The sequence below is a fragment of the Macaca mulatta genome, chromosome 5 (genome assembly GCF_049350105.2).
Source record: "Macaca mulatta isolate MMU2019108-1 chromosome 5, T2T-MMU8v2.0, whole genome shotgun sequence".
Lineage (NCBI taxonomy): Eukaryota > Metazoa > Chordata > Mammalia > Primates > Cercopithecidae > Macaca > Macaca mulatta.
Genome location: NC_133410.1, coordinates 154,214,130 through 154,235,670, shown reverse-complemented (window position 1 = coordinate 154,235,670; position 21,541 = coordinate 154,214,130). Strand labels below are relative to the sequence as shown.

Below are 21,541 nucleotides of genomic sequence, written 5' to 3'. Positions count from 1 at the left end.
GTTGATGCTCTTGTATACTTGGAAATTGAAAGCGTGAATGTTACATTGTTTGTGTGTGTTTTCTAGAGAGAGTCTTGCTTTGTTGTCCAGGTTGTAGTATAGTCCAGAGATCATATTTCACTGCAGCCTCAAACTCCTGGGCTCAAGCCATCCTCCCCACTTCATCCTCCCAAGTTGCTGGGACTACAGGCATGAGCCACCACACCCCGACTAATTTTTACTTTATCTTGTGTATAGATGGGCTCTTGCCATGTTGTCCAGGCTAATCTCGAACTGTGGCCTCAGGTGATTCTCCCACCTTTGCCTCCCAAAGTGCCAAGATTACAGGTGTGAGCCACTGCACCCTGCCTATGTTGTGTCTTTTTTCCACAAATGAAAAAAAAAAAAAAAAAAAAAAAAAAAAAAGGGCCAGGCACGGTGACTCATGCCTGTGATACCAGGACTTTGGGAGGCCAAGGCAGGTGGATCGCTTGAGTCCAGGAGTTCAAGACCAACATGGCCAACATGGCAAAACCCTGTCTCTACTAAAAATACAAAAATTTAGCCAGGCATGGTGGTATGCACTTGTAATCCTAGCCACTCAGAAGGTTGAGGTGGGAGGATTGCTTGAGCCCAGGAGGTTGAGGCTGCAATGAGCTGTGATGGTGCCATTGCACTTCAAGTCTGTGCAACAGAGCAAGACCCTGTCTCAAAAAACAAAAAGTCTAAACATTTTTCTTAACAAATTGTTTCTAATCCATGTCACAGAGAGATCACTGAGTAAACGCTAGCTAGGAGAGGTAAGTTTGACTGTAAGTCATACTGGCTGCTTAAATCAGTTAGTTCACTCCTCTGGAACTCACTGATCTACCTATTATTCTGTGGTGGAAGTACACATCACGGCCTGTTTTAACCACCGACCCCAAGAAAAAGTGCTTTCCAAACGGTTCTTCATGAATAAACAGGAACCATATTTATGCTTTATTATCCCACCTCCTGAAATGCAGATTGAGGTGAGCAACTGATTCTGGGAAACCTACCCATAGATTCCTCAGTGACCTCTGTTGCCACCAGAAGATTTCTGTCAGGAATCCAAAATTTGGAACCAATAAACTGTAAAGTGCTAAAGTGGAAACTAAAGCTCTAAGGTAATGAGATAAAATTTAAGCTACAAAGGCCCTTGATAGTCCATCTAAAAAACAGTTATGAAAGAGTTAAAATCTAGAATGGTGCAGGAACAAGACAGAGAGAAGTATCATGACTGAGACTTTCTGGTTCACGTGAGAATGGCCTGCATTCTTTTTGTCTGGTTTTCTGCAGTTCAAATATATGGTTATGTGTGGGTTTGTTGTTGTTGTTTATTTATCCTGTTTAGTATTCACTGAGTTTTCTGGATCTGTGGTTTGGTGTCTGTCATTAATTTCGAATAGTTTTCAGGCATCATTACTTCAAACATTTCTTCTTTTCTCTCCTTTTAGTATTCCATAATTGTGTATCTTTGGGAATTTTCTAACAGTTCTTGAATGTTCTGTTCCATGCTTTTATTCTTTTTTATCTTGCATTTGAATTTATGAATTTCTAATGGCTCATTTTAAGCTCACTGATCTTTTTCCTTGGCCATGTCGAGTCTACTGAGGAGCTCATTGAAGCCTTTTTAAATTTTTGTTAGTTTCAGAAATTCCTAGCGTTTCCTTTTGATTCCTTCATAAAGTCTCCATCTCTTTGCTTACATTACCTATCAGTTGTGGTATGTTGTCTATTTTTCCATTAGATTTCTTAGTATATTAATCAGGTATTTTTAATTCCCTGTTTGATAATTCCAACATCTATGCCATATCTGAGTCTTGTTCTGATGATTGCTTTGTCTCTTCATATTATGTCTTTTCTTGTTTCTTGGCATACCTTGTAATTCCTTTATTGAAATGAATACATGTTATTGGGTAACAGACACTGAAATAAACAGGCTTTTAGTGTGAGGATGCAATTAGTCTGGCTAGGAGTTGAGCTGTTTTTAATATTGGGATAGGTGCAGGTACTAGAGTCTTCAAATTCCTCATGTCCTTGTTTTTGTCTTTCCTCTTGACTTGAGGCTTCCCTAAGTACTCCTCCTCAGAGAGAGAGTCTGTATCTGGCAGCTCTTACAACTGTAATCCACTGTTACAATATTAAAGCCCTGGTGGCATGATGGCAAGGTTTAAGGGTCTTATAATCTTAAAATTAAATATCAGTCTTTTAATTGGTCTTGTGCTTCTGGGCTGTGACTTCACAAGTGTTTTTCCAGTGGTATAGATTTCCCCTACTTCCACTGCCTTCTCCATTCACTGGCTACCGAGTTTTTAATCTAGTTGCCCCAAGCCCTGACTCCTGTTGACTATGTTCCCCTCCCTCTTTTAGGTTAGAAAAAAGCATCAGCTGGGAATGGAGTGGAAGGAATGCCATTATCCCAGCTGGGAAAAAGCTCAGACAGTCTTTTCTCCTGGAGAGTAGGCCTATGAGAAGGCTCTGGGCTTATTACATAATGAGTTCTCTTTTCTTCCTCCTGCCAGAGCCATGAGAGGATTTTTTTTTTTTTTTTTTTTTTGGTTGAATCTCCACTGTGACAACACTGTTGTTGGAAGTAAACGCCATACAACTGTGGGGATTCCCCTAAGACTGCAACGTCCAGAAGTTTCTCACTTTTGCACTAGTCCAAACTCAGCCTCCAGCAATTCTTCAAAATAATCACTTAATTTTTCAAAATAAGCTAATAGTTCATGGCTCCAGTGGTTTCCGCTCTGGATAGGCAGATCTCGGCTGTGACTGTCTGGGTGCATCTGTCTCCAGATTTTGGTCTGGTGGTTCCCTATGGGTCCAAAAGTCCTTTTCAGTTTTGCCAGCATTTTCTTGTGGTAAGGATGAAGTGGGGATTTTCAAGTTCTTTATATGTCAGTTTAAAATGGAATCCTTATTGCCTCCATTCTTAAAGGCTAAATTTTGATTCCTGTCCTTGGATTTTCATGAGATTCTCTATATTTAAAATAAACCATTTTTTCTCTAGAGTTGGCTTGAGTAGGTCAACCACAAAATCAAAAGACCTGTGTCTGAAACGTATTGCCTGCTTCAACTGTTCAAAGGGGCTGGTTAGGCTAAAATAACTCTTAAAATCCCTTATTAATTAGCTAGACATAAAAGAAATAATACAAAAAAGATATCATGCTTTAACCATCTTCTTGAAGCTATTGATCCTTTGTTTGCAGATGCATCTTCACTGTTAGGAAAGGTAAGTATTAAGTTAGTATGGGGGGATAAAAGAAAAATATTTTACTTGTAAAACTGGATTGGGGAAGGATATTTCTAATAAGTAAGGGTGTTATTGCCACAAAAGTTCAAATATATGACAGCTGACAATATGAACCTCACTTGTGCGTGTTTCAGTGGGTATAGAGTTGACCCTTGAACAACATGGAGGTTGGGGCGCTGAAACCCCACACAGTCAAAAATCCACATATAACTTTTGACTCTGCAAAAAGCTTACTGATAGCTTACTGTTGATCAGAGGCCTTACTGATAACACCAACAGTTGATTAACATATATTTTGTATGTTATGTGTATTATATACTGTATTGTTACTATAAAGTTAGAGGAAAGAAAATATTAAGAGAAAATATATTGATCCCTCATTAAGTGGTAGTGGATTGTCATGAAGGTCTTCACATTGCCATCTTCACATTGAGTAGGCTGAAGGAGGAAAAAGAGGGGTGGCTGGTCTTGCTGTCCCAGGAGTGGCAGAGGTGTAAGAAAATCAGCATGTAAATAGACCCACACAGTTCAAATTCATATTGTTCAAGGGTCAACTGTATTACCGATAACTAGGTAATTAAACCTTTTCATGAAGATTGAATCTTTTAATATAAGACACCAATCAATAATACTTATATCTCACTTTACTCCAAAACAGATTAAAGTATCTATAATAGACATCTGTTTTGTCTGCCTGGCATCCTATTTGATTCTGTGACTATCAAACCTCTTATTTTGGGGAAATGATCTTTCCTCAATTCCTATCAATCATAGAACCCACATCCCTGGCCATGGAGATGGACCTACGACCTGTCAGGCAGACCAGTGAGAATGCTCCCCTGAGACTTTCAGAATTAGGTCTATGGAGATAGGGGAAATCCTTCCTGTGGACCTAAGTGCTGCTGTTGCCATATCTCCAGCTATGGGGAGGAACCCAGGAGAATGAAGTCAATACACAGAGGAGAAGAGGAGAAAAGGCAAGGAGAATCCCCAGCATCGTTTGTGTCTGTGAAGTACTCTTCTCCTACTCTTCTCCTTATATGATTAGATGATCCAGTATATTACTCTCTTTCCCAAGCTAATAGATTTCTGTCGTTTCTAGCCAAAAGTTGGGCTAATACAGAAGCTGATATTAAGGGTTTCTGTTTGGTTGGGTTTGAATGTCTAAAATATTATCCTTAAACATAAGCAAAAAATTCTACTGGAAAAAAAATACCTTGAGGTGTGTTCTCCACAAAAGCAAAATTAAGGATATTAGGTTATAGAAGAAAGGTCTTAAAGTTAAAACACTGAGCAGGATCTTATCATCTGAGTCATGTACAAATTCCTTAATTACTCTATACCACAGAGGTATCTATAATTGAAGATAACATCTGTCACTGAACTGTCTTATAGAAAGAATGAGGTTCATAGAGTGCTTTGAGCAACTTGGAAAATAGTAATGTTTGAATCTAATGTATGTGATGCATCACATTTAGAAATGGTGAACTTTGATTAATTTCCTAGTATCCCTGATGCTCAATTTCTTTTTCTGTAAAATGGGGGTGATACCTTTTTTGAGAGGTTGACAGAATTAGCAATCATATCCACATGTGAAGCTGGGAGGTCATGATTCAGCCAAAGGTGATACTACCAGAAAAGGAAGGATAGCCAACTACCCAGGCATCCTTTGCAGGAGTTGATTTACATTTTGAAAAGTGGGCTTGTGTGGGGAAAGCTGTCTGCAGAGGTGTGTACTTACGTGCTTGGGGAAAAGACAGGAGACCTGAGGACAATAAGAGATGGTAGTAGTTGGTTCCTATCCCAGAACAATGCACTGGCCCCTACTGGAAGAGAGGCAAAGAAGCTGTACCCTGGAAACACAGCACTATTTTGGCAACTTAAGTGTTTCACAGTTTGGGAACATCTAAGCAAGGCAGCATTCTCCTACAGGAACAGCAGCATTAGAAATAGTGGAGGCTCAACAGAAGCCTGGCATGAGTAGGCTGCACCCAAGAGTGTGAACTTGTTTGTGAATCAGTGAGGAAACCCCTGAGACTTCCAAAAATAGTTGGGGAGAGGACTCTTCAGGGGACTGAGATCTCGTATGCAATGGAATTCTGAGTCAGCAAAATTTGGGTGTAAATGCTAATGTGGCTTTGTAAGAGAACACTGATCCTTGAAATAGCTGGGTTCCACATATAACAAGATTTGGCATTGAAGTATGAGCCCTATAAATGGCTATACTGTCATGCTAAGATTAACACCATGCAACAACATGGATGAACCTGGAGGACATTATGTGTAGGAAAATAAACCAGACACAGAAAAAGAAATAATACTGCATGATCCCACTCATGTGGAATCTAAAAAAAGTTTTATCTCATAGGGAACAGAACCATGGTTACCAGAGACTGAGGAGGGGAGAGCAGAAGGAAGGAAAGGGGGGTCAATGGGTACAAAGTTACAACTAGATAGGAGGAATAAGTGCTGGTGTTCTGTTGCACAGTAGGGTGACTATGGTTTGCAACAGTAAGGTAGTATATATTACAAAATAGCTAGAAAAGAGGATTTTTAAATGTTCTCACCACAAAGAAATGATACATGCATGAGAGGATAGATATGCTAAGTACTCCAATTTGATCATTACACAACATATACATGTATTGAAACATCAAACTGTGCCCCCATAAACATGTACAGCTTCAACATGTCAAAAATTATTGTAAAAATTGAAAAAAAAAAAAAAAGAATTCTATCCACATCTCAAGATTGGCCAGGTGGATGTTACGAGCTTTGAGAATGAGGTCACATGATTTCTTCTGTGTTAGTTAAAAGCATAATTAATTTCGATTAGGCCTTTGACCTTACTAACAGAAGAGTTTACTGACTTACATATGCCCTCACCTCATTCTAACAAGAAGCTGAGGGGGCTAAGCAAAATAAACTGGCCAAAGGTTACCTTTATACACAAATTTTCGGGTAAACATTAATGAACTTTGACTCACATCATCTACATTTTCTAGTAAAGAGTGGGAAATTTTCTCTAAAACAAAAGCATTCAATATAACTGCTTTTGTGCCACTAACATTTTTGTTATCAAACATACCACAAATGACAAAGCAAATCTACAGAAGCTTCATGGGACAGGAACTAAGTATTCATCTCAAGTGGGATAAAAATGTTCATAAATTTAGTAAATTTTAAAATTTAGAAAAATAAATTAAAATACTATAGAAAGAAAAACATTTGTTAAAGAGTTTTTCTGATTGTTCCTTTTAAAGTTTTGACATGTTCATCAGTTTTGTAGTCTTATCTGAATAACACTAATGTTTAGAACACCTACTGTTAGTACCAGTCACCACTCTGACACTCTACCTGAATTACAATGGCACCCTAACATATGTCCACTTGGGTAAGAATTCAGCTTTAGGAGGAGTTTCATAAAGTCTGGCGTAGGAAGCATTTGCTTTAACGAAGCCACATTTGCATTTCCCAGGCTTTAGAAGCAGCAAAGCTCCACCATCTGCACAAACTTATAGATCACAGGAGTTACTTCTGTCTTCACAGTTTACTAGTAGTTTACTAGTTTTTAGCAGTAGCATTATGACTTCTATGATGGCAGTCTACCTGGTGAGCACAATGTTTGAATGATTTTCACTAATTTTTCCTGTGGTTTTTTTTTTTTTTTTTTTCGGGCATTAGAGTTTCAACTACATAAATTATCATACATACGTTGTTCGTTAACTGTTGTCTTCAGTGTACACCGGGCAATAGCTATAAAAGCTTAGGGAAAGCAGGTAAATGGCCATATGATCAAGTGATTATGAAGAGAAAATGCCTCGTTAGGTTGTATTGGGATAGCTAATGTCAACTATTGAAATAACTGTCATCATTTTAATGAGATTTGATATTGTTTTAGCAAAATGTCTGCCAGTTTTAGAGCTCAGCACATTTTTTTCCTATCTACAGAAGTTAATGGTAAATATATTCTTTCTTTTTTTTTGAGATGGAGTCTCACTCTGTCACCCAGGCTGGAGTGCAGTGGCGTGATCTTGGCTCACTGCAAGCTCTGACTTTTGGGTACACGCCATTCTCCTGCCTCAGCCTCCCGAGTAGCTGGGACTACAGGCACCTGTCACCATGCCCAGCTAATTTTTTGTATTTTTAGTAGAGACGGGGTTTCACTGTTTTAGCCAGGATGGTCTCAATTTCCTGATCTCGTGATCCGCCCGCCTTGGCCTCCCAAAGTGCTGGGATTACAGGTGCGAGCCACCATGCCCAGCCTGGTAATTATATTCTTGACAAGGCAAAGTGAACCTACGAAATTTTTTTCAGAATTATCTTTTTGAGATGATTGGACACTGTAACTCATTTAATCCTCATAACAGTTCTAAGCGATAACTGCTGTTTATTGTCAAATATGTATTTAGCACTTGTATTAGGCTGTTCTTTCTATAAATACCTGCGAGTGGGTAATTTATAAATTTATAAAGAAAAGATGTTTAATTGGCTCATGGTTCTACAGATGACAGGAAGCATGGTGCTGGCATCTGCTCAGCTTCTAGGGAGGCCTCAGGAAGCTTACAATCATGGCAGAAGGTGAAAGGGGAGCAGGCATGTCATATGATGGAAGTAGGAGCAAGTGAGAGTAGGGGATGGGGAGGTGCCACACACTTTTAAATGACCAGATCTAGATCTTGTGTGAACTCAGAGCAAGAGCTCACTTACCACCCAAAGGATAGCCCAAGTCATTCATGAGAGATACGATCTAATCCACACACCTCCCACCAGGCTCCACCTCCAAGATTGGGGATTACATTTCAACATGAGATTTGGGTGGGGACAAATATCCAAACTTCATCAGCACTTATATCCAAGGATTATATGTAATACTAAAATAGTCCTGCTCTGGGTGGATACTAATGTCATCCCCATTTAATAGTGAGAAAACTGAGGCACAGAGAAATTAAGTAGCTTGGCCAATCTGAAATTAATATTAGTCTGTTTTATAGAACAAAGAACTGTCACAAATATCTATGTAAAATATTTACACCACCACCTGCCAATTATTGAGTGCTAAGCACTGTATAATTTCTAAATTAATACTTCCAACCCTGTAAAGTAGCTATTATCTTAATTTTACAGATAAAGAAACTAGTGCATATAGAGAAAAAACCTGCCAAAGATCATATAGCTAGTTAGGATAGAGCTGAGATCGGCCCCCACATGTATCTAAGTCAAAACCTATGCTTTTGACCAAGTCAGAAGTCCAGTACAATATAATCACAGATAGGGAGAGGGAATAGGATTTCTGAGTTGAAAAAAAAGACTACATTTCATTATTATTATATCACCTCCAGTATAGCAAATAACAGAAACAGAGGTAAAAATCTCTTAGAAATTGGTCTCTATACCATACCCAATGGTACAATGACAACATAAGGAGAAGCGAGTTTTCTAATGATTTTTATGATGACATTTATAACATTTAAAAGTAGTTCAGACTGAGAAGAAATGCTTTAGCCTTAAAATTAAAGCTAACAGAAGTCCCCCCACCTTTCCTACCTTCTTTACAATGCAGTATGTGTGCTCCAGCATTACTTACACTGTGCCACATATGGCAATAGATTTGTTATTCCCTGTAACAGCTTACTCAGGGAAATTATAAAATTCCTTATCTCAGGTTTCTAAAAACCAGTTTTTTGTCTGATAGGGTAGTTTCATGGTGGTCCTTTCTAAAATCAGAAAAGTCAACTGGACAACCTTTCAAAGTTTCTCCTAAACCTTTTATGAAATAGCTATGCCAATGGAGTACTAAAAATCTTTCCAAAAAATGTAAAGGGATGTTTGTTAAAACAATGCTCAAGAGATTTGATTCCACATAGGAACCAGTACAGTAAGTAACAATGCAAGCTGCTATACTACATAAAATATTCTACAGGGTTCAGAATAGAACATGTCAGAAACTTCTATAAAGGCTTTTTGTGCAATGGAGAAATTTTATGGTTAGAAATTTTATTCAAACATACATAGTTACAACTACCATCAAATAAGTATAAAATATATTCAAAGAATTAACCAGAAAGGGTTCTTCAAAGATAATCATAAAATATCCTAAAATATCAAGAGTATGATGGTAGTAACAAGACCATGAGAGAAAACTGAAATTATACATCAGGTTTGTACAGTTTCAGGTACCCACAACTTTAATGTAATAATGCTAGTAAGCAGCCTTTGAGTATTTCCTATACACCATCATGACAGTTAAATAATTCTCCCACGTTATTTCATTTAATCTTCACTAACCTTAGAAAGTTATTCACCAATTTCATTTTACCAGTGAGGAAACGGAAGCTTAAAGAGATTAGCTCATATAGCTAATATATGATTGATCTGGGTTAAAGTTTAAACCCACTGGCCGGGCGTGGTGGCTCACGCCTGTAATCCCAGCACTTTGGGAGGCCGAGGCGGGCGGATCACAAGGTCAGGAGATCGAGACCACGGTGAAACCCCGTCTCTACTAAAAATACAAAAAATTAGCCGGGCGCAGTTGTGGGCGCCTGTAGTCCCAGCTACTCGGGAGGCTGAGGCAGGAGAATGGCGTGAACCCGGGAGGCGGAGCTTGCAGTGAGCCGAGATCGCGCCACTGCACTCCAGCCTGGGCGACAGAGCAAGACTCCGTCTCAAAAAAAAAAAAAAAAAAAAAAAGTTTAAACCCACATAGTCCAACTACAGAGCCCAAGCTCTTAATCACTGTGCTATGCTTCCTCCATAGGACAAAACTTATTCACCATCAAGAAAAAAGATTTTTAAAATACTAAAATGAAGTGAAATGGCCAAGGAAGAAGAGAAGACTTTGGTAGTCTTCAAACTGAATAATCCTTGAATCATTCTGACCTCACTTCGTCTTTTAGGGGTTTACTCCAATTGGCTACAAATATAATGGGTCCAAGAACTGGGGATTAATTACCCATTTTATCTGTAGCTGATTTTCCCAGTTTCCTTTTGCTCTCTTACCTATCGTGTCGGGGGGTGGGGGAAGGCTCCCTGCAAATCCAGACAAGCAGACTTTAAAACTGTGTTCACATCATCACATTATTCCAGTTGTTTCATTACTCACGTACATGGTGACTTCAGAAATTCTTAGAATAATCTGGTACACTAAATGTCAATTATGATTTTCGGCTCTTAGCAACCCACTGTGTGTCGTTCTGGCTTCAAGAAAGACTCTAAAAATATGGTCACTCTTGTTTACATCTTCTCTGGAAATTCAGATAACATGGAATCAAAGTAAGCATTTTAAAGTACAAGATATTTTCTGCTCTCCTTAGCTTTTTGTGTTCTTGAATAATAAGAAGAAACTACCCTACAGGCCACCATGCCAGGGTATAAGAAGAGAATGAAACAGAAATCAGTAACATACAACAGGTACCTTATAAATACTGCCTAACTTTTGCCATTCATATCTAACTTCCTTCAAGTTTTCAAGCATGGGTCACAAACAAAGAAGACAAGAGCACCATGCAATGATTACTGAAAATATAAGCATACAAGTGATTTTTCTATTAAAATACTTTATGAAATGATATGTAAAATTATTATACAGGATGAATTTTAATAATCTCCACTTTTAAAAGCTTTTAACAAGAAGTCTGCTGCCAGTCCTGGGGACAGGGCCCCAGTGAGAACCTTTTGTTCCAGAAGTGGAATCTGTTCCCGGACTGTGGGATGGGTCCTGAAATACTCTAACACACTTTCCTGAATGAGATTCCACATCCAAACTTTCTGTTGCTTCCGTCGTTTGGCAGTCAGTTCCCCACTGGCAAGCATTAGGTTCTGGAAATCTTTCATTTTATCCCACATTTCAGAGATTCCCTCTCCACTTCTGGCAGAAATACGAATTACCTATTGAAAAGGGAAGAACCAGACCATCTCACTTAAAATGATAGAAAACATTTTCATGGGGACTGTGATACCTGCCAGTTAATTCTTATAGTCTACAGAAATAGGCAATTGACAAGAATGAGACTTTATTGCTGTGTCAAAGTAAACATACAAAGTAAACAGTAAATATATTCTGATGTAATATACCTAGGATTACTAAGTGCATAGCAGAAATAAAACACTGATTCAAGGTCAAATTTTAAGCCCAGAGATTTGTTTTAATTTAATTTATTTTATTTTAATTGCTCAGATGGTCGGGGCATCATAGAGGACTTGTGACAAGGGCAATGCCAGGTAGGTTCCCCTGAGACCTGAGTGCCAGCAAATGAAGGTAAGTTGAGAAATAGCCTAATTCCCTCTGTCAAATTTGCCTGATTTAGTAAGTGGAAGAGCTGGGCATCTGACATCTGCATGTATATATAAGGTGGCTCCAGACTCAATACAGACAACATGATTGGGAAAAACTGGGATATGACAGTAAGATAAGTCATCATTATTCTCATTATAATGATTGCAGCTTATTCTTTAATAATATAGTGTCTGTCTACAGATAAAGAGGCCCACATCAATATTACTGCCTCACTTATTACAGGATTAAAATTTTTTTCCTTACTGAAAATGGCACCCAACAAACATAATGGGAATGGAGGTATCACATCACAAGCCTTTTCTCTCTTACTCAAATTCCAACATAGATAATCAAATCATTAACTGCTCCATAATCTTAAGGACGGTTCCTTTCAGAATGGATTTGCTATCACTTCCAAATGGCTCAAATCAAGTATTACAATCACATCTATCATCTCTGATCTAGTTTTTGACATCTAGTGGTTAAAGGATTATATTTAAAATCATGACTACACACTCTGGCTTTGTCATGATTTTTAAAACTATAATCTTCACATAGAAGCAAGATTGATTATATGTCTAGTTTGGGACTTACATCCTGTCTTCTAATGTACACAATCCATTCAGAGTGAAAGATACAGAATGCAAGCAAGCTTACCTTTGGTTTCCAGACTTGTGAACGTTTGCGGAGTAATTTCAGTGCACTCACATACTCCGCTTGTATCCTTCGAGCTGGTACAATCAAGTCTCCATCAGATTTAGTTACAGCTACCAGATCTGCCATCTCGATTATACCCCTTTTGATACCCTAAAGAGATCAGAAACATTTAATGACAACCAACATAAAAATGGGAAAACTAGTCAATGCTAAGATTTTGAAAGTCATACATTTCATTAACTTTTCATCTGTATCCTCCTAAGCCCTGGATGCCAAGAATCACCATTACTTGACAGAAATTACTCAGAAGCATTGGCTGTTGGAATTATAGAAGTCGTCTGTAATATCTCTTCCAAATTTAGAGACTAACATGTTGAAACACATTCAGAATTAGGGTAAATACATCAAGTCACAACAAGATTGAGTGGCAGGAGAGTTCACATTGTCTCGTGATGGAATCTGCTTCTCATGAGCTAACACTGGAGGATGCAAAACCATCCATCAGTAAGGTGCTTAAAAAGAAAACATACCTATCATTAACATCTGCATTTCCAGAAAAAAGTCTTTGAAATTTTCCTTAAATGTATATAGCATTTTATTTTCAATTTGCATTTGAGGAAAAATAACCTGATGTCTACAAACCCATCAATCTCTTTTTTTATTATTATTTCTTTTTATACTTTGTATTTTTCTTCTTTCAGCTTTGTGTGGACAAACCTCAATCTCTTAATTCAAATTATGTCACATAAAAATATTAAAAATAAAGGATGAAATCCAAAAGTCAAACCTTATTTAGTAAATACAGGTTTTTCTACATAAGATTAAAATTTCTTTTCAAATATTTTTAAACAAAACTTTCAATTATGAAATTCTAAGAGTTAATGCTTCTAAATAAGCAGCCATGATCTGTAATCACTGTGTTTTAGAATTATAAAATTGAAACAGAAGCATTGTATAACAAATAATTTGTCTGGGCTAGGTGTGGTGGCTCACACCAGTAATCCCAGCACTTAAGGAACCTGAGGCAGAAGAATCGCCTGAGGTCAAGAGTTCAAGACCAACTCGGGCAACAAAGCAAGACTTCATCTGTAGGAAAAAAAAAAAATTACAAAAATTAGCTGAGAGTGGTTGCACATGGCTGTAGTCCCAGCTACTTGGGAGGCTGAGGCAGGATGATCACTTGAGCCCAGGAGTTCAAGGTTACAGTGAGTTATGATCACACCACTGCATTCTAGCCTGGGAAACAGAGTGAGACCTTGTCTCTGAAAAAAAAAAAAAAAAGGAAAGTATTTGTCTGGTCTTTGAATTTCTGGGAGGTAATCTTTTAAGTTCTAAATTCCCAGAATTTCCTGAGTAACAGTAGTGTCTGTTAATCATGGGAGGTGCCTGGGGCTATACCTGAGTTTATGCAATGAGATCACTCAGGATGGGGGACTGACCATGGCAGAAAGACCTATCATGTAATTAGAGGGTTGGGGTTTTATGCCATGTGATATCAACCTAACTTCCAGGGAGGGGACAGGGGCTAGAGATCAAGTTCAATTATTCAATCAATCATGCCTATATAATGAAACCCCAAGAAAAACTTGGGATACTAAAGCTCAGGGGAGCCTTCTGGTTGGTGATACACATCAATATGCCAGGAGAGAAATGTGTCTTGAAGACACAGAAGCTTTGCATTTGGGCCCTCCCAGAGTTCTAAGTGTCTCTTCATTTGGATGGTCCTCATTTGTCTCCTTTATAAGCACATTGCAATTGTAATATAATGCTTTCCTGAGTTCTCTGAGTCACCCTAGTGCAGGAGTCCCCAACCCCCAGGCCACGGAGGAACTGGGCCTCACAGCAGGTGGGCAGCAGGTGGGCGAGCATTACTGCCTGAGCTCTGCCCTGTTAGACCAGAGGCAACATCTGATTCTCATAGAAGAGTAAACTCTATTGTGAACTACGCATGCTAGGGATCTAGGTTGTGCACTCCTTATGAGAACCTAATTGATGCCTGATGATCTGAGGTGGAACAGTTTCATCCCGAAACCATGCCCTCTTACCCCCAGTCTGTGGAAAATTGTCTTCTATGAAACCAGTCCCTGGTGCCAAAAAGGTTGGGGACCACTGCTCTAGTGAATTACTAAACCTAAGGGATAATGGGAACTCTCAAATTTATAGCCAGTTGGTCAGAGGTATGAGTGGCCTGGCAACCCTGGAGCTTGCAGCTAGTGTCTGAAGCGAGAGGAGGCTTGTGGAGGACTATGCCCTCACCCTATGAAGTCTGCACTAACTTTGGGTAGTAGTGCCAGAACTGCAGTGCAGGAGGAGAGTAAGAATCCCATTGTACAACATATAAACTATGATAGTGGGATCCCACTATCCCCAGAACTTTTGAATCAAGTATACTAACAACATCTATGCAACAATGGTCTCTTCTGAGTGGAGCGATGCATGTATTTTAGTCATGTTACAGATGGAAAAATTTATGTTGCATAATTTTACATTCTCAAGGTCATATATTCTATTCCTGTAAGTTAGGAAAAAATATAAAGAATCTGCCTTTGTTTCAGGTATTTTAGCCAACATGAATGATGTTTCATTTTCTAAACCATTATCAACTTAGTTTACAAAAACACAACATTGGAAATTTTTATTTTCAGAGATATACAGTTTGTATTTTTGGGGAAAAAAATAAAAATAATTACCTGCAACTCATCTCCTCCTGCTGGTGGCAGTAGTAAAACAAACATGTCAACCATGTCAGCAACAGCAAACTCCGACTGACCCACACCTGAAATTTTAAATCACAACTATATCCTAAAATACTCACCATTATTAGACTTTCTCAACTACATTGACCATAATTTTCATTCAACTTCATTCACTCATACTCATGGTCACACAGTCAACCTGGTCACCTCTTTAAACATCGCACTTCTGAAGAATGTATTAAATGTCATATCTTACCCTCTAAGCAAACCAGTTATCCTTCCCAGCTCTCCTGCTCTGTTCTTGGATTGTATGGAGAACCTAAAGGCTTCCATCCTCTCCTCACTCTCACAGCTCTTTCTTGGCTTCCCTTTCATCAGCGAGCAGCTTGAACACTGTGACTCTAGTCTTGAATCATGCCTGCAAATACTTTCATCTTTTTTGTCTTCTTGTCCTCACATTTGCCTGCAAACGCCCAATTATGTAGGGATCAATCCCACTATGTGTGTTCTCTCCTCCATAAGCACGTGAGAGAAATCACTCAGCTCTGTGGACAAGAGCCACGACAGGCAGCCTCTGCTACATCTTCCTTACGGCCTGGCAAAAGCAATCTCCCTAAACGCCCTCAGTTGGCTTCCATTCCATTTCCCACAGCAGCTATTATGACCATTCACTGTACCATAATCTCCCCGCTTGATCAGGAGCACAGCACCTACTTCACAGAGGAAATAAAGGCAAGAACTTTCTAGGCTTCTTCCTCTCCCATACTCCACAGGTAACAAGACACAAACACAAACAGCCTAAAGCCTCCTCTGCAGTCTCAGTGTAAGAACTATTTGACTGAAAAGGAATCTCTCATTCTTTTTCAGTTCCTCTGGGTCCTTGCTGATTTTTATCTTTAACCTCTTGTTTGTCTACAGGCTCTTGCCCTCCGGCACAATACATAAATTGTGCTCAAATCTTTCTCATCTTAAAACCACATAAAACAAAAACAACAACAACAAAATAACAAGACAAAAACTCACAAACTCCTCCAACTATCACCATGTTTCTCACTTTTTAAAAAAATACCCAAGTTTCTGGAAAAAGGTAATTTATGCTCACTCCTTCCACTTCAATTCATGTTCATCTCATACCACTTAAAACTGGCTTCCAGTATGGGTGATGTAGTGAGACCCTGTCTCTGCAAAAAATACAAAAATTAGCTGGGCATGGTAGTGTACCTATAGTCCCAGCTATTTGGGAAGCTGAGGTGGAAGGACAGCTTGAACCTGAGCCTGGGAAGTTGAGGCTGCAGTGAGCTGTGATTGCACTGCTGTACTCCCACCTGGGCAACATGGTGATACCCCATCTCAAAAAAAAAATCTTCCTTCCACCAAAACTCTGGAAACTCTCTCCCTCTCACAGTGTGATGGACTTCTAGTTGCCTATTTAATATTTATTCTTTCCTATTTTCTTACCCAAATGTTATTAGGAGTATCAACGTATCAGATGAAAGACCACATTCACAAGATCCCCTTTCAGCTAGATATGATGAATGAGTCAAAGCAACAGTCATTAGATGGGGTTTCCAGAAAAGTATTTTGAAGATGGCTAATCCAGCTAAATCTCTTATACCACTCCTCCCTGCTTCCTTATTTCCCTTTCCTTCTTCGATCTATGGAAGCGTCAGTCAGAGCTTCATCAGCCATCTTTTAACCATGAGCAAACTGAGGAGGATGGAAAGTGAGTGCTAAGAATGGTAATCTGGCAGACAAAAGAAACCTGTGACACCGACAGCACTGTCAAAGCACCTTACCTGCTCCGGACTGCCTGCCTCAGGCTCCTTTTTATTTTAAAGAGAGACTGGGTCTTGCTCTGTTGCCCAGGCTAGAGTGCAATGGCACGATCATGGCTCACTGCAGCCTTGAACTCCTGGGCTCAAGTCATCCTTTCACCTCAGCCTCCTGAGTAGATGGAACTACAGGTGTGTAACATGATGCCTGGCTAATTTTTTTTCTGGCAGAGCCAAGGTTTTGCTATGTCGCCCAGGCTGGTCTCAAACTCCTGGGCTCAAGCAATCCTTCCACCTTGGCCTCCTGAACTGCTGGGACTACAGGAATAAGCTACCATGCCTGGCCTCAGGGTTCTTTTATTTTATTTTTTGAGAGAGAGTCTCACTTTGTCACCCCAGCTGGAGTGCAGTGGTGCCATCACAGCTCACTGCAGCCTCAAACTCCCCAGGCTCATGTGATCCTCCCACCTCAGCCTGCCAAGTGGCTGGGACTACAGGTGCGCACCACCATGCCCAGCTAATTTTTTTATTTTTCTGTAGAGACGGGGTTTTACCATCTTGCCCAGGGAGGTTTGGAACTCCTGGGTTCAAGCAGTCTGCCTGCGTTGGCCTCCCAAAGTGCTGGGATTACAGGCTGGGGCCACAATGCCCTCTCTAGGTCTCTTTTATTTAGAAAATAACCTCTTTCTTGTTTGAGTCACTGTTATTTTGAGTTTCTAGGAAAGGTGGCTAAATACAATTTCCAGGTAATATATTTGGTTTCTAAGGTGCTCTTCTCCTTTGATTCTCTACTACCACTCAGGCAACTAACTCTTCATTCATCTACTTTTTAATGGTGGAGTTTCTAAAGCCCTGTCATGGCTATTGTTATGAACTGAGTTGTGTTCCCCTCATCTAAAAACATTCCTATGTTAGGCCAGGTGTGGTGGCTCAAGCCTGTAATCCCAGCACTTTGGCAGGCCGAGGCAGGCGGATCACAAGGTCAGGTGTTCGAGACCAGCCTGGCCATTATGGTGAAACCCTGTCTCTACTAAAAATACAAAAATTAACCGGGTGTGGTGGTGCACACCTGTATTCCCAGCAACTCGGGAGGCTGAGGCAGGAGAATCATTTGAACCCGGGAGGCAGAGGTTGCAGTGAGCCAAGATTGCGCCACTACACTCCAGCCTGGATGACAGAGCGAGACTCTGTCTTTAAAAAAAAAAAAAAAACAACAGAAAAAAAACCACATTCCTATGTTAAAGTTCTAACCCTCAAGGTGACTTTATTTGGAGATAGGGCCTTGAAAGAAGCAATTAAATGAAGTTATAAGGGTAAGGCCTTAATCCAATAGGACTAGTGGCCTTAATCCAATAGGACTAGTGTCCTCAAAAGGACAGGAAGAGACACTAGGAGAGTAAAGTGAACAGGAAGAGACAAGGGAGAGTGAAGATGCAGCAAGAAGGCAGTCATCTATCTACAAGACAAAGGTACGGGTCTTAGGAAAAACCAACCCTATGGGCACCTTGATGTTGAACTTCTGTTCTCCAGAACTGTGAGAAAACACATTTCTGTTGTTTAAACCATCCAGTCTGTAGTATTTTGTTATGGCAGCCCTAGCAGATTAATATAAATGTCTTTCATTTTTGTCTGATATTTTCCCCAGTTGATCTAAACCAAATTCTTAACTTAAAGTATGAAACTATGAACTATGCTGGTAAGTGTTAAATCTGTATTTCTCATTCAGTCCTTTTCTCTTGAGACACACAGTCACTCGGATACCTAATAAGCATTTAACACTTAACATATTCACAACTAAACTCTGCACATCCACTTTTTCCACAGTATTCTCTATTATCTGCAATTCCCCTTCCTTCCTTATCTCACATCTTATCATGGATAAAATTCTGCCCATTTATCTTCAATGTTATGTTGATCCATCTCATCTCCATTCCTACTTCCTTTGCTTCATTCACACCTCTACCATCTCCTTCTGGGATTAGCACAGTAGTCTCCTGATTCTATTCTAGCCCTCCTTCTAATCATTCTATACTCTGCTGCCAGGGATCTCTCCAAAATACATATCTAGTTTTCTCACTCTCCTGCTTATCCAGCAGCATCTTCCCACCCCTTTCAGGGCAAACTCCAGAAGACCCCATGGCATGGCATGTAAGGTCGCTGACAGTCTGGCCCTGGCCTACTGCTCCAACTGACCTCCCTTCATTCCCTGCCTTCACACTCTGGGCTCTAAGTATCCTGAGCAAACCGCACTTCTCTGGATGGGCCATGTTTTCACTCCTGTGTATCTTTGCAAATGTCCTTTATCCCATACTTTAACTCGAATTCTTCCTTCAAAACTGAGTTCAGCTGTCACCTCCTCTACAAAGTCTTCACTGGACCCCCAAATCTGAGTTAGGCTGTATCACAAACATTTCTCACACAGTAATATAATAGACTGTCTCTCCACAAGAAAGAATTTATTGGGGTTTTCATTTCAGTGTCTTCATCACATGTAACTATATGCTAAGGATATAAAACAATGAAACAAAACATATCTGCATTTTCAAAAGGCAGCCAACTACATTAATTTTCTTGGTGAACACAGTAGACACATGAAATGTACTTAAACAAAATAGGTGTTGTGCTAAAGCATCATTTACACAGATCATCCTAATGCTTACAGTTCTCCTCTGGCATGTATAATATACCACCTATGTAACAGTTATCCAGATAGATGGCTTATTTTTACTTTTTAAGATAAGATCTTGGAGGGTACAGATTATAACCTATACATTCATATCTTCTATGGAGTATGGGATATCTTGTATTTAATTACACATTTAGCAAATATCTGCTGAATGAACAAAAATAAGTTGTCACTCATCTTTATATAGCATTCATAAAATAGTATATTGTTATGAAATAGAATATCATACTCACCTACGGTTTCAATAAGAATTATGTCATATCCTGCTCCTTCACACAACAGAATAGCTTCATTTGTGGTCCTTGTCACGCCTCCTAAAGTTCCTCTAGTAGGAGATGGCCTGATGTATGCATTCATATCTCTTGATAACTCAGTCATTCGGGTTTTATCACCTAAAAGTGATCCTAAAACATACGGTTACCTTTTATAATCGTGGAACAGTTTTACAGGTCAATTATCAGCCAGGTCCTAGAGGGAAGTGCTTTATGCCATTTTTCCCTAAATCTCAAACTGCATTTCATATTACTGAGCTTCTCTCCAACTCATTGTATACAATGATGTCAGATTAATCTTAACATTTCAAGTCCCTCAAAACCTATAATTTTAACTTCCCCCTGACCAAAGGTTCCAATCTAGATTCTTCAGCCGCACCTTACCTGTCCAACTCTGGTTTCTACTAGTCCTCACACCACTCCTCTGTTCTAACCAGGGTGGTTACTTTACTGTCATCTTAATATCACTGTGTTTGCTTCTGCCCATCTTTTGTTTGTGCTCTCATGTCAGAAGTATCTCTCCTGTTTCCTCACTGCTAAGTTACAGCGTGTCAAGCCCAGGGTCTGTATTCTGGCCCCACCATTTCACACTGTTCAATTCTGAGAGGTCACTTTACCTTCCTGAACCCTCTTTCCTCAGCTACATCACAAGGGTAATATGCTACTGGGAGAACCAAATGTAATTATGTACAGGCATGTGCTTCAAAAACCGTTACTAACAAAAACACAGAATGTATCCACCTAATAAAGATCAGTGAAAGTCCTTGCTCCTTCATATAGTCTGCCTGGAACCTTTTCAGCTCACGCCCATCTCTGTGATTTTTCTATGCTACAACAGCTCTGCAATGTATGCCAGCACCCTGGAGGGCATAAGAGAACTTTAGTGTCCCTCCTCTTTCTATTATCTCCATGAGCACCCTCCACTCCTCATTCTTTTATTTTTGCAAATGACATTTTCTCAACCTTACGTAAATGCTACACAAATATATCTTCAAGCTGCCCCTTCTGCCCAGTCTGTTGCTTCTAATCGCCTACTACTTAGAAAATGTGGAGCTCTCACTGAATGCAATGTAAGCTGAGTTAATGGATGGAAAACTATTCATACAACACATTTTTTGGTTTCATATTTTTAATTCTTATCTCTTTCACACAGTGGTTCTCAACTGGGGGCAATTTGGCAATGTCTAGAGACAAATTTACTTGTCACAAGTGAGGGGTAGGGTGCTACTGGCATCTACTGGGTAGAGGCCAGGTATGCTGCTAAGTAAGCATCCTTCAATGCACAGGACAGCCACCCACAACACAGAATGATTTGACCTAAAATGTCAGTACTGCCAAGGTTGAGATACCATGCTTTAAATAAGTATTTGCCTACAGGACCACGCCTTACATAGGTTGTACACTAAATGCTTAACAAAGTGTTAAGAGTAGGCACTCAATAACTGTGGAATGAAACTGGTCATGTTTTTGTTTTCATTGTAGCATAATATTTTGACAAACATCAATACTTACAAATTCTAGAAGACTAAAACTCCCGGGACTATTACCTTTTACTACTTTGCTTTAGTCATATAACAACATTTGTAGGTGTACCGCTGTTCTAATCTGAATATTTATTTCCCCTCTTTTTAAGAGCTACCTTTTCCACATAATGTTAAAGATTGAAAAGTTTCTTAAAGATATGCTCTTTTACCACCAAATGCCAGTTCAGAGTCTTCTCATAGGTTCTAATTCTAGACCACACATGTACTCCATACATCAACTTCCTTATTTACTTCACACACAACATTTTTCCAAGGTAATTTTCTGCATGAAATAATCTCTGTGTAAGTAAACAATCTGCCAAAGCTATACTTTAAATTCCTATCCTATAGATTCCATCACATTGAAGTAAACATTAGGAAATTACTCTCCCATGTCTTAG

The 21,541-nt window shown here is 39.4% G+C and overlaps 1 protein-coding gene across 3 annotated transcripts in view; it reads right to left on the bottom strand.

The window, feature by feature from the left end:
- Window positions 1-9,239: 9,239 nt before the first annotated feature.
- Window positions 9,240-21,541, bottom strand: part of MMAA (metabolism of cobalamin associated A) — a 36,640-nt gene continuing 24,338 nt past the window's right edge. For 2 of the 3 annotated variants that reach the window (XM_015139277.3, XM_078001750.1), the window contains 4 exons: window positions 19,579-19,749; window positions 14,882-14,967; window positions 12,192-12,341; window positions 9,240-11,146 (listed from right to left, as the gene is read on the bottom strand). In XM_015139277.3, coding sequence (XP_014994763.1) covers window positions 10,856-11,146; window positions 12,192-12,341; window positions 14,882-14,967; window positions 19,579-19,749 — 698 coding nt within the window. In that variant the 3' untranslated portion in view covers window positions 9,240-10,855. The remainder of the gene's footprint in view (window positions 11,147-12,191; window positions 12,342-14,881; window positions 14,968-19,578; window positions 19,750-21,541) is intronic. The other variant, NM_001190954.1, reaches the window with a different exon arrangement.